The sequence below is a fragment of the Camarhynchus parvulus genome, chromosome 3 (genome assembly GCF_901933205.1).
Source record: "Camarhynchus parvulus chromosome 3, STF_HiC, whole genome shotgun sequence".
Classification (NCBI taxonomy): Eukaryota; Metazoa; Chordata; class Aves; order Passeriformes; family Thraupidae; genus Camarhynchus; species Camarhynchus parvulus.
The window spans coordinates 8572969-8586604 of NC_044573.1; the positions used below are offsets into that span (position 1 = coordinate 8572969).

The window sequence follows — 13636 nt, forward strand, 5'->3', positions numbered from 1 at the left end:
GGCCATTACCATGTGGTAAAACTACATATAAAATACAGCAAAGTTTTCCCACACATAGAAATTACCACTGTTGAGGAAATAACTGGAAACTCTCATCACTGTCATCATAGAAAGAGCAAAAAAATTACTGGGAAAACAATTTTCCAATTTACCTAAGACATTAAGGACTACTGGAGCCTAGAGAGATACCTGCTACTGCAGCCAGTATTTGATTTTACATGGCAGTTAAGAGAGATCTAGATATTACTGAATGAACCACGTTCCTGCTGCAGCCTACATATCCCAAAAACAACAAAAAAAAGAGCGTTGAATTGTAGTTATATGTAGTCTGCAATGCTTTTTGGTATTTGTATCTTCATGTCTCAATATACTATTCTGTAAGATCCTAATTTTCAAAGATTTCCTACTTTTTATTCTCACATAATGGACTGGTCGACCAATGTGCTGTGAAAGTGTTAGTGTTTTGCAAGACAAGCTCAACATCTACACAACACAGTCAAATAAGCATCTTCCTACTTGAAATAGGAGGAAAATTTTTGACAATTCCACTTTCAAAGTGCACAAACATTCCAGCACTGAGCTGCACTCTGTCGAAAGCTAAAGTGTGACAGATGCCTTCACAGTAATTGCCAATCAGACACTACACAGCGGCTGAAAATACAATACATCACTTTGATCTCCTGGGCCCTCAAAGTATTCACAATCAAGGAATCAGCATGAAGAACATCAAATATGCAACATTTCAAAAAACTGTCTCCACGGAACTTAAATATGATAATGTATATTTTGTTCATATTTCATAAAGCATTTCCAATCCTTTATTATGCATATGAAAGGATAGGTTCTAGCTTGCAAAAAATAAACATGAAAGATGCTTTATATTTTAGAGACATGTAAGTTTTCATCGCATAACATAGGTGAAATAATCATTTAGAAAAGCCTGAATTGCTTTGAGGGGAAGACATTATTACAGAACATGCTTAATTAAGTCCCACTGCTAATTGTGTAAAATGAATACCCCGTTGAATTAGACTGCAGGGAAATGAACCGTGCACATCAGCAGCACGTGCTGGAAACAAGAACAGAGGAAGGTTTGACTTACATTTGGCAGGTAGGTCGTATCCACAGGTGATTTTGGCCTGTCCAGTCTCACAGCCACTCAGGTTGCGACACTCAGCAACCAAGCAGGGCCCAGCAGCTCGGTGAATGCAGCCATCCACTGCAAAACAAGCCCAGAACCCAGAATTTATTAAAAGCCAGTTTTTATGTTGCCTTTACTCACGGTCATAAACATTTACTGCCCATTTTTACACCCAGAGCCCAGACCAACTGATCTGTAAGTTGATATCTAAATATATACAATTTTTTCTTTTGATGGAATTAGTCAGGGAGTTTTGCAAAACCATAATGTTTAGCCAACTTCTGCTAATTAAAAAGCAAACATCCAGGAAAATGTGAAGTAGAATAGAAGTTTCAGTATTAGAAAAGGATCTTACTGAAGGCTCTAAGAAATTCTCACGACAAATTATGAAAAGAATTTGATCCCCATCTAAATGCCAAACTTTCTTTTACAACATACCTCTGATACCTCTACAACTGTGCAGGTCATTTAATGTCACCATGCTACTAACACCTTATAAAAAATTCCAAGAAACAATGCTTATTGGTTTGAAATATAAGAAATACCCACTTCTGAGCTTTTTTAATTTTTTCCTTTTTTAAAATTTTGCAGTATTCATGCAATATTTTGGAGTTAATTAAAAAACAATTACTAAAGGTTGCAATTGCAGCTAAGTATGCAAGAAAATTCATAGAGTGCATAGATCTTATTACCCTCAGGAGCCAGCAAAAGAATAAAACAAGGCTGCTGGCACAGCAATTCTGCCTTCTCAACATGCAATCCAAGAAATCATTTAGTGTAATTATAGCAAAAAGTTTGAGAAAAAGGAAAGAAAATAATAAAGGAATTAGTGTATGCATGAACATATTCACTAGAGTAAAGCCCTAATTCGGCAGCAACTATGGAGTTCAACCAGAAGAAATAATCTTCACATAAACTACAACATCAACTCAAAAGGTAAAATAAACTCAAGTATAAAGGCTAAACAAATACTTATAGAGCTAAGGAAGGAAGAATCTGTATGAACATAGTTTAAGATTTATTTCAGATTTTATTTCAGATTTAACTAGTTCAAACTTAGAGCTGTGCCCTGCAGCAGGTTTGAAGCAGTTAAACCCGAACAGGTTTGGAAAGCCAAGGGGGGATGGGTTTTTAAGAGATTCACATCACCTGGTCATAGCAGGGGCTGTGTAGCTTCCTACAGGCTCCCATTTGGGCAACCCATGGCACTCTGTGTTCCCACCAACCACGCAGAGCCCACTGGGGAAACTCCCTCCCCCTGGATGAAACAATGGCTGTCCTCTCCACCTTCAGGCCATAACAGGTTTTATGAGGTGTTGAGTATTTCCTGAAGTCAGGCAGTGCCAGGTGGGGAGGCAGATAACATCTTCAAATGGATGAAACTCTTCTGCTAAGTGTTAAAAACCTGATTGTCCTTTCTGAGGAGCTCTATACCAGAGTTCATGTTCAGGTGACACCGTAAAATTGGATGAGCAGTTCCTTGCAATACTCCATGCCCATTCTGGTCACTGTTTTTTTAAAATGGCTTTCTGTAGTACTTTATATTAGCAAAATATAACTATAGAATCATGTGATACTGCACTTTCAATGAAATTTTCTAAAATTGTTTATTGAAAAGACCATGGATGCCAAGCCACCAGCTGCAAGCACATTGCAAATTCTCTGTCCCAAGACACCAAAGCTTCTTATTCTACCTCAGCTGAACTTTTGTTTTTAACTTACCCAAAATCTCTGCTCAACAGACTCCAAGATGCTAGTGCAAGAATAATATTTTGTAAAGGGAAGAAAGAATGTTTGAAATCTGTGCTGTGCTCATAATATCCAATTTAATTGTTTTAACCTAATTACCAAATGCTTTTCCACATCAAGCAGAATAAGTAAAGTATGCGTTGAAACCTCAAGATAATTTTAAAAGCAGCACCACCACAATCTCTACCAACCTTAGCACTTCCTGAGACACCAACACAAAAACAGCACAGATGCTTAGGACTAGCACTTTCTCCATGATTCTTTACAGAGGAAGAAGTCCTTAGGAAGACTGGACAAGGACTCAAGTCCATGCAAGGATTTGCTTGGTGGCTGACAAATCATTCCCACCCCTGAGGTCCTTCCTGTCCCCCATCAGTTCAGCACTTGCCTTTGAGCAGTGTCTGTGCAAGGCTCAGCTGCTCTCTCCACTGCATAAACCAACCTCTTCTTCCTCAAACTCCACTCACTTTGGCCCAAGTCCAGCTCAGAGCACAGCCAAACAACAGGATGGAAGGAAAGGATGGTTTCCTTCTGCAGAAGGAAACCATCGCCTCTGCCAGGGAAGTGGAAGCACAGGTTTGCCACGTCAAACCTGTGGTGGATTAAAATACCCCAAATCAGCATTCCATGGGTCAGAGCAGCTGTGATCACACAGGGGGACCCAGCTCCCCATCTATAACCCCTCTCATGTTGGAAGGGTGCTCTTAATGCAAATATAGCTAGGATAAAGATGGTCTATCAGTAGCTTCCTGATTCCATACGTCTGTGTCCAACCTTTATAAGCAAAGAAGCTCCAGAAGGATGAAAGAAAAATGAAAAAAAATTGAATTCTTAAGAGAGAAAAATCAATTCTATCACAACCAATCCTGACATATGACAAGGAAAATGGAAGACATCTGCCAGAATGGAACAAGTAGACATGCATACTTCCCTTATAAAGGTGGCACAAGAGAAAATGATTGAATACTCCAGACAGGCTTAGATGGAAAAGCAGAAATTAGCATTTGATATACTTCAGTGACTGATGACAGGGAAGAATGAAAGGGGGGGTGGGAAGGGGGAGAACAGTACCAACAAAATCAAAACCCAAAAACCAAACACCAAACCACCCAAAACTTTCATAATAACCTCATTTTCCTATCATACTTCATTAAATACATGAATAGAGAAGACCTCTGGTCTATGCAGCATTTTTTATTTCATAACTCAATAACTCATGCCAGAAATACTCTATGTTTCAAATAATATATTCACTTCAGGACTATTTTGAAATATATTGCCAAATATGAGCACTCTGATTAACACAAAGTAAGATAATTGCCAAGGTAGATTGAGTAGATTGACAAATCTAAATGTGATTCTTCAGCCTCTGCTACAACATGTCTTAGCCATATTAGTTAAGAAAAAAGAGAAACATGGAACAGGCATGTACAAAATATTTACATGAGATATTCTGTTTTCTGGAGGTGTGTAGCAGCTAGTAACATCAGTGTACAGAGAAACAAGCACTATTAACAGGGAAACTTAGTTAAAATTACAGATAATAATAACCTCAGGAGCGAAAAATTATGGTCAAAGACATTTTGTTATTTTGTACTAATGATGAAGAAATTTACACCATAATAATGGCGTGCTGCCAAATTAATAGGAAAGTGAAAAGCCCTCGATATATTGGTTTCAGGTAGTTCATCTGTATTTTCAGTTTGCTATATAGATGCTCATCTGCATTATTCCAAACAGATCTGGAAAACATTGGAAAATGTTTTCATCTGGAAACATCTGGAAACCATATCCCACTGTTCATCGTAAAACTGGCTGAAAAACCCAGTCAAATCTGATTTAGCATCACATGACAGTGACAAAGAATTGTGCTTTATCACTGCTTTCTACAATCAATAAAAAATGTGATTTCACTTCAAAGCCCTCACTCTTCTTCACAGAGTGCCTTTTTCCTACAGGCTGCCTTCCTGTTCAGGTTTATGGAAATCACACAGATATGCTTTGGGTTGTTTTCATACACAAGTGACCTGCCATTTAAGGTCTATGGGAAAGATGTGGGAAAAATCCCACAGACAAAACTGTCACTCATAACTGAAAGAAATCCGATCTCTGATCTGCATGCTGATCAACTGACAACACTTGAAGGTACTAAAGAGAGGGCTTCTAACCATCCCCCTTGGTACTCTGCTTCTTGAAATTTTGAGTTTCAGGCTTATAAACCAAGCTACTTCAAAGGATTTTTGAGAGCACTGAGTCCTGCCTAGGGCCACCAGTGAGGCAGCAAACACCCATGGGATGGTAGAAGAACACCCTCTTCCCTTCTGCCTCCCATCCCAACAAACTGGTACCCCACAATCTGAGGTCCCTTAAATTCTCTGAAATAGCACACAATACTTTGGCTTTTGAATGACTGCCAAGACTGAATGCAGGTCAACCCATCTTTTGAAAAGTGATCCTGTTACCCAGTGCCTTCGTGTGTGGAGAGCCCAGAAAAACTGAGTTTCTGTATTTATTGTTTCACCATGCTTGGGTGGACAAGCACATGGAAGGGGCTTCTCAATTTTGTAGACTGACAAACACGAAGAAGATCTTGAGGGCTGAAAAACAACTGAAGAAATTTCAGATTCATTTCATCTCTATAGTTCAAGTTGTTCATGCTTGTGTAAAGCTATTAAAAGTAGTACTCTTAATTTTTTTTCCCATGAAAAATAATAGCTATTTCATTGCATGCTTCCATAAGTTTCAGGAGCCACTAGGGACAGCGCTTTGTTCTCCCAACAATTCACCAGAAGAAGCTATTAATGAAGAAAAACTATTTCCAAACCTACTGCAGTCAATGACATTGGTTGCACACAGAAGTCTGCTGAAAATAATTGCTTAAAATACATGAACCAAGTCAGGTATCAAAATAAAAACCCTATGCAAAAGGGCAGCATATAAATAACATCATGTTAAACAAAAATATGTAATCTTTGACATCATCTTTCTCCCTATACACTGAAGGATACTAACAGGTGAAATCCTTTCTTAATTAATTTATTGTAAAACAATTGCATTTGTCCTCCAGAATTTAAAGGGTTAAAGTTATATAGTAAAAATACTAGCTAATTTAGTGCTATACAATATAGAACAAACCTATTTCTTAGAGAAAATTTCTTAAAATTGCAAATGAAGCAAAAACACAGAAAACACAGAATTAAGGGTATCATGGGATGCTAAAAAAAAAAATAACCTCAGCAAAACTAGCCTTGCAGTGCAGATGGTAATAAAAAGGGTAAGGTAATCTAACACCACAGCAAAAAATACAAACTCCTCCAGGAATAATAAGGCCCAAATTTCTTTTGTGACCTTGTGTGCAAGGCTGAATAAAGTGAAGCTATGATGTAAACAACATATGCAGATTTATAGTGTTACATTTCAAGAATCTATATAGCCTTTTTTCCATAGTAATTCTTGTTCTCTGGTGCTTTTCCAGATTTTTCATTTCTTGTTTTCAGCAGGAAATTCGTGAGGTTTGCTTATTTAAGAAAGTCACCTGCGCTTGATATATCTCTGAAGTGGTACTGCTCTTCCACATGGCAAATGCCACGAGTGCATCAAACCAGGATAATGTCACTGCTTTAGATGCACTGCTGGGGACAAAAGAGGAAACTGCATTGTGCACTGTAGGATCTCTGCGACACACACCCTCCTTCTTGTGGACCTTCCAAAAATGCCCATTGCAAGGATGTGTGTGGCAACCAGAAGGAAAACAAACAACAAGAAACAAAAAGACAAAAAGCACCACTCTCCAAAAAACCACCACTGAACCCCCACATAACAAAGAACCAACTCACAATGAAATTGAGCCTCATTCTGCTAAACCAGTGAAGTACCTCTGAAAAGTTCACTGGAGTCAACTCCTGCCAAAGTTGCAACTGTACCTCTGAGACCAATGTCAAGAGGAAATAAATCCTGCCATCAAGAGACAACAGGTGATGCTCTAACGAACAAAGGTGGGGATCTTAAAAAGATTATAACACAGATGCCAGTCAACTGCTAGGAACAGCAGTTTTTATTACTGAGATGGACTCTGTCATTGGGAAGTTTAATGAACTGGAGATTTTTAATCAATGCACTGGTTTATAGGCCTCAAACATAATTAATTTTAAAAACTTAGCAATTATATAGTACTTCCTGACCAAAATGTCAGCGTTCAAAAGTATGATCTTAACCTTTATCCTTAAAATTCTCCATCTTAAACACAAAAAGCACAGATGAACCATTTCTTTTGAGACGGCTAGTTCCCTGAATTAGGTTCGCATTTCATCACAATCTACATTCACATTCCTTAAATACTCTTAGTTTCAAAAACCCTTAGTGTGTACACCCCATTCAAGATCAAAATGAGACCTACAAGTCTCGATGCTTTAAGTACTGATTACCTAATGTGTCAATCCACATTCTCTGTACAGTGCCCTCCTTTTCTTAAGAATCAACATTCTGAGGCTGCACAACGGGCCTTTCAAGCAGGTAGAATTACAATTGGGGATCCTCCCACCTCCAACCAACCACGCTGCAGAGCAAGTTTAATGAAATAAAATAATAAAACACAATAAAGCATTATTCCAGTAGGTACTGCAAGGAACAAAACGACTCGTAACAAAGCCAGGTGTAAACCTCATTGTAAAGTCAGACAGACATGGGAAACTTGTATTTTGAGTATTGTTTAGCTGAAATCCTATAAATTTAGCATTACAAACCACCAGTAATTGCCTGCCACAGTGAAAAGTACTGGGAATTAAATTTTAAAACCTAGTGGTTGTTTTAAGAGAAGGTTGACCTTATCTGGATGCAGTTCACAGTCAAGCATAACAAAAGCAGCTGAAACATCCAACATAATCAATGTCCTTGCCATAAACTGGCAAAGAGCCCATATGGATAAAGAAATCAACAATTCAAAATAAAGCTCACTTGCCCACAAATGTGAAAATTTAAGTGCCCTACATTTATTGTACACAGCCAGCCAATTATTCCTACTTTGACAAAACACAAACCAACAGGAAGCTCACAAATTTTGGCAGATTTTTTATTTTAGTTAAATATCTCAGGATACCAGAAACTCACATTAAAAATAAACTAAAAGCCAAGTCAAAGTTGTCCTGTCATGCTGACAATGATGATTGGCAAATTCCTTCCATAAACAACTAAACAATGAAGAAAGTGTTCGTTTTATCTCACACTTATGACATCATCTTTCTTAGTCTTCGAGTGCTCTGCTCCAATTTTGTAGATGAGAGCTGTAATGTCAATAGGATTCACACTTTTGTCAGCCCACTCAAGCAGCATAAGGGCTCAGAGAACCACGGGGCTGATAAACCTGTCTGAATGTCACACTTTTGGCAAGAAAAAACAGTAGGAAAGGCTCCAATAGTGCTTTTCCAGTTTTTCCCAGTCCAAACTGCTGACATTAAGGCATGTGTGAAGGAGCCATTCACTTCCTTTTAATTGTGTTAGTGTTGAGACACCTGACATGCCACACTTTTCCAGATGGAAAGGAGACAGCTAAGCCCTACATACAGCGAGCACAAAAATTGCTTGTTGTTGTTTACTGAGGAAGGAAGTGATAAATCTGGAGAAATTCAGGTTACTCTGTGCTATTAAACCAAGCTCAGCACACACTCCTCCCAACCTGCTCCCCCAGCTTCCCAAAAAAGCTATTAAGAAGGTGCAAGTTGTTTTGGGTGGTATCACGCTGAAGAAATGGGTCTGGCCACTCTGAAATCCTTTCCTCAGCCTCCTGGGCAGCCACAGTACTTTGTTTCCAGCTGGATACTGCACAGATTGGAAAGACAACAAAGGTTTATCTGCATTTCATTGCTAAGACGCCTACTTTGTTCTGGATTTTTGCTCATGTTACCGTGCTATTATTACATGACTGTCATTTTTTAGTAAATATCCATAGCATTGCCTTCAAAATGTCTCTGAACCCCTCTTTGCCATGATGGCTATTGAAGACATTGGGCTACTACTGTCATACCAAGCTCTGTCTGGTGCATTGAACTGTGGATTCTCTTCTTCTTCCTGCACAGTTCAGACACATTAGGTTTAACTCAGAGAAAGGCTAAATGAACAAGAATCTGATAATAAGATAAAAAGCATGTCTTATAGGGCAATGAAAATCAGATTTTAGTTTTAAAAAGCTATTTACTGATGCTCTGATGTTGCAATAAAGAACACAGAAATGGACAAACTGGTATGATTTGCTGTCCATCTGTCTCAGCAACCTATGCCACTTGATGGCCAAAGAAAATGCTTAAAACAAGATGGCAAGATCAGAGAAAGAAATTACCAGGGCATCCACAGCACTGGAAAATCACAAACATGAGAAATGTCTTTTCTGTATGACTATGGCCTTGCTTTTTATCTTGTGGTTTTGCCAATTTTTGGTTTGGTGGTTTTTTTGGTTTTGGGCTGGGAGTTTCTTTTGAGTGTTTTCTAAATGACTTAGACTCAAGTACATTTTTGAATTTGTATCTTCCAATCTTATGTAGTCTTCTGCCAATGCAGACAAGGAAATTAATACCACAGGTTATTCTAAGAAAAGGCATTTGCTAACCTAGAAAACAGAATGATAATAGAAAAACTTTCTATAATCCTTAAGGAAGTTTTTTGTTTAGGGGCTTTTTCCCCCTCATTTACAACACATAGAGACAAGTGCTTCTCTGTTGACTGATATTTATTTTCCTTTGGATTTTTTGTAATTCATCTTTTTCTCCTCTGTACATTTCAGCATTTTAGAGCTCAGCACAAGAAGATAGGAGACTGCAATGGTGTGCTACATTACTTATAAATGTTTCAAAAATTCTAAGTGCACGGTCCGGTCACAGCAGATGAATTGTATTAAGCCAGAATAGATATTTGCATATTTGGAGTACAGTTATTAAGCAGTCATCGTGCAATGATTATACAAATTTATTCACTACAATCAGCCAGCAGCTGACAGGCACAGGTCAAGGATTTAGATGGAGCAGGCTATCAAGTAATAATTATAAAATGACTGTGTGAAAGGAAGACTTGTAACTGTGATGCATCCTCACAGCCCAAAAGGCTTTTGGCATGTCATTCCAGAGAATTTTAAAGGTATAGTGAAAATTAAAAAACAAAAAAAAGTATAATGTTAACCACTCTTTCCCCACAACAATGCAAGGGGAGGTGATATAAGCCCTTCTCAGAGAGCATGGAAGGAGGCCATTCTCACATAGGTCTTTGTGGATTTGATGCCTGAGGGCTTCCATAAGGAAATATGACTTCTAATTAAATATAACTAATGCAGACATGGGAGAAGGTGATTTTTCTATTTAGCCATAGGGTGCACCAAGCACCAGAACACTATACATCACTTCTGGAATGAAAGAATACATTAAAGTTTCTGAGAAAGCCCGGGAGAAGACACTGAGCCAGAGCCAGACAAAGGAGGTACATGGTGCAAGGGGAATAGCTCCACTTCTGAAAAATCTTTCAAAAGAAAGGCAGGCAGATCTGCCAAGAAAAAGCTTTCATGATTCACAACTTCAAATATTACATCCTCAAAAATTTTTGTAAGCAATTTGATTGTTTGTTTTTAAGAGCCATCTCCTCCCTTCCCATCTAACCCACACAGGTTTAGTTTGGCCATGCAGCAGCAGATCATCTTCCTGGAGGTTTCCATGATGCACCAACTGTGGGAGAGAGGGTGAAGAAAGTACCAGAGGAAAGGTCAGTTACAGAGGCAAAGTACATTCAGTGCTGGGCATACTTCAAAAGGACTTAAAAAAACCATGGGGATTGCAGAAACTCTGAATTAGGGCAGCAGCTGGAATGTACAAAGGAGTAAGACTGAGCATCAACAAAGGAGATACTCTCTGCCTCACAGCAAGGCTTAACAGGCTCTAGGAAAGCTCCAAGTTATTTACTGAGGAGCAGCTGTTTTTCTTATTTCCTGGACCATTTTCACTTGTGCTAATTTACTTTTATTGTGAACCACTGAAGGGAGAAAACTTGGTTGAGATACTTCTCAGTCTGCAACCACAGAAACATCCTCTCAGTTTGAGTGCTGTTTCAAACTAGATTAATTAATGGTATTACATATACAAAAACTGTCTTGCAATCGGTAAATCCAATTGAATGCATTACAATGTATTCTAATGGAAAAAAATACAATGGAAGAAAAAGGTAAACACTAGATTAACCAGAAAATTATGTATGAACAAGGTTCTTTCAGACAGTGTTTTAACACAAGCCTGAGAAGTAATTACCCATAAAAACAAATATTCTCAAATATTCTTTCCTTTTGTTGAGAACCTGTGACAAATCCTATGTGCAACACAATCAAGAAAAAGATAACTTACTAGATCTTGCCAAAAGATAACTTACAAGATCTAGGATGCAATCAACATTTAGCAATGCTGAAACATCCACTTGTTCAGCCACATGCAAAAATATCACATAAACTGAATACAACTTCCCCTCTGAAACCAGTATCATATCCTGATACAGACTTACACTACAAATCGAATGCAGAAGAGAAACTATTTATTCGCACTAATATGTCAGATTGCATGGCAGAAACCGACAAATCTACAAAAAAATATTAGATCTATATCTCAATCTATAAAAAACCACAACCTTCACACATAATTAACTGTATCTGCAGTACAGGGAGCAAGCTGCCATCATCGGACCATGCCTTCCTTTTCCACTGCTAGACAGACTGTGTCTGACAGCAGAGCCCTGTTTCCAAGATAAATGGAAAAGCCTTATACTAACTTAAGATTGTAATAATTATCTGAAGAATTATCAAGTGGAAATTAGTGACAGGACAATCATGAATAAAAAGAAAAGGAATAAAAATCCTTGAGTGTTTATTTATTTATTTAATGACAGAAATAAAAACAAGATAATGGCAAAGCTTGAGACAATATGCCTTCCACATTGCCCACTGTACTTGGGGGTTATTTGCAGTGCAATCACTTTGGACAGAAATAATATAAAAAACCTGAGAAGTGCACAGAGCCTGATAACAGCAAGAAACCATTAGAGTTAAATGGAAGACTGATTCCAAAAGTTGCATGGGGAGCTCCTCTGAGCTGTTCCCTGCCCAGTCCTCTACAGGGCCACACCACAACAGCTTGTTTAATCAAGTCCCATACAAGCTTTTTTAACCTACAAAAAAGGTAAACCTGTAATTAATGAACTTATTACTTATCTGAGCTGGCTGCAACCCTCTTTATGCTCCATGAGTTGTGGGAAGGGAAATTAAAGTACTAAGCACAGCTTAAATTTACAATCTAATAGTTTTCAAGTAAGAAACAAGACATCCCACACAGATGGCTATATTTACCAGTTCGGTAATTCTGGTAATTCCCTCCCAAATAACTTTATGTTTGTCCTAAAACACCATTAAAGCATAGATAAGGAACAGAAGAACTAAAGAGCTTGGTTAATCTGTGTAACATCATTATGTATTATTTAGTTTAATATCTTCTTGTAGTAAATACAAAGTCATTATGTGCCATTTTCTTCAAGAGAACATTGTAGTAAATTTGGTGTTGCAACAGAACCATTAAAGTATAATAGTGTACACAGAAAAATTCTACTGATTAGCAAACAAAAATATGTAATTATAGCCACAGTGTGGGACTCAGTTGGCTGGCATTTTATTGCATACTGTTCTGTAAGACTACTTTGCTGCCAAAAATAATGAGGAAAATACTGAGTTGCTAGTTCCAGTTGTACCAGAGTTTTTTGTCTTGATTTTATTGACATTTATAAAGTGATCGTCACATGTAACAAACAAGTCCCATTGCCAACACTGGGAGCTGCAGTCTGCAGTGATTAATGAGTAAACAGCATCAATTCCATGGCAACATTCTACGGATGTGGATCAATATTAACTGATTTTTTAAAGAGGTAATTCTGAACAACACTTTGGCCAAAGCATCTCAAGTGCTCTGCAGTTTGAGCAATATTAACAAAATAATACAAGAGCACTGAGACATGGCTTTAAAATGAAAAAGCAGCTCAACATTAGCCCATAAAAGCTGTAGTAAACATGTTCAAGTGTGCATATTTCCAATATATAAAAATACAGTTTTAAAAGAAAATACATATAATCATGAGTAGAAAGACTGAACAATATATATCCTGTGATATTTGGTATTATATTTACGCCTCCAGATTTTATTTGCCAGCTTCCATTAAAGGGAGGAGAGGGAATAATACATATTTGGTGATTGTACAAAAGAAAGATGGTGTCAGTTTAAAAAGCTTGCAGAGAAAAACACAAAGGGTTAAACTGTTTCTGAAAAGTTACATTGGAATGTTCACATCAGAGGCATTAAACCATAGGTAGTTCATATTTAAACTGCAGCCTGGTATCATTAGAAAGGAGCAACCACTCCAATATGACAAAGTGAGAGGACAGGCAACACTGGCTGAAAGTACGAAAGCTCCAAAGACTGTATCCGTGATAAACCCTGGGAATAAATTCCTCTTCAAGTTTGACCTCCTTTCTAGAAACATTTATAGCACAAAATCTTTACTCATTTTTAGAAAAATAAAAAAAATACTTAATAGTTTGTCAGTGGTGTCAAATGCAGAATAAAGTTCACCATGATTCTTATTATTAATCCACCCACTCTCAGAAAACATACTTTTAAAAACAGCTTCACCTACTTACTTTCACAGAAGTCAAAGGCTTGCACAGAGCAAGTCATGAGCTGGGTT

The 13636-nt window shown here is 37.7% G+C and overlaps 1 protein-coding gene across 3 annotated transcripts in view; it reads right to left on the reverse strand.

Moving 5' to 3' along the window:
- Positions 1 to 13636, reverse strand: part of MACROD2 (mono-ADP ribosylhydrolase 2) — an 845829-nt gene that overhangs the window by 581118 nt on the left and 251075 nt on the right. For all 3 annotated transcript variants that reach the window (XM_030946263.1, XM_030946261.1, XM_030946262.1), the window contains exon 5: positions 1103 to 1219. In XM_030946263.1, the coding sequence (XP_030802123.1) occupies positions 1103 to 1219 (117 nt within the window). The remainder of the gene's footprint in view (positions 1 to 1102; positions 1220 to 13636) is intronic.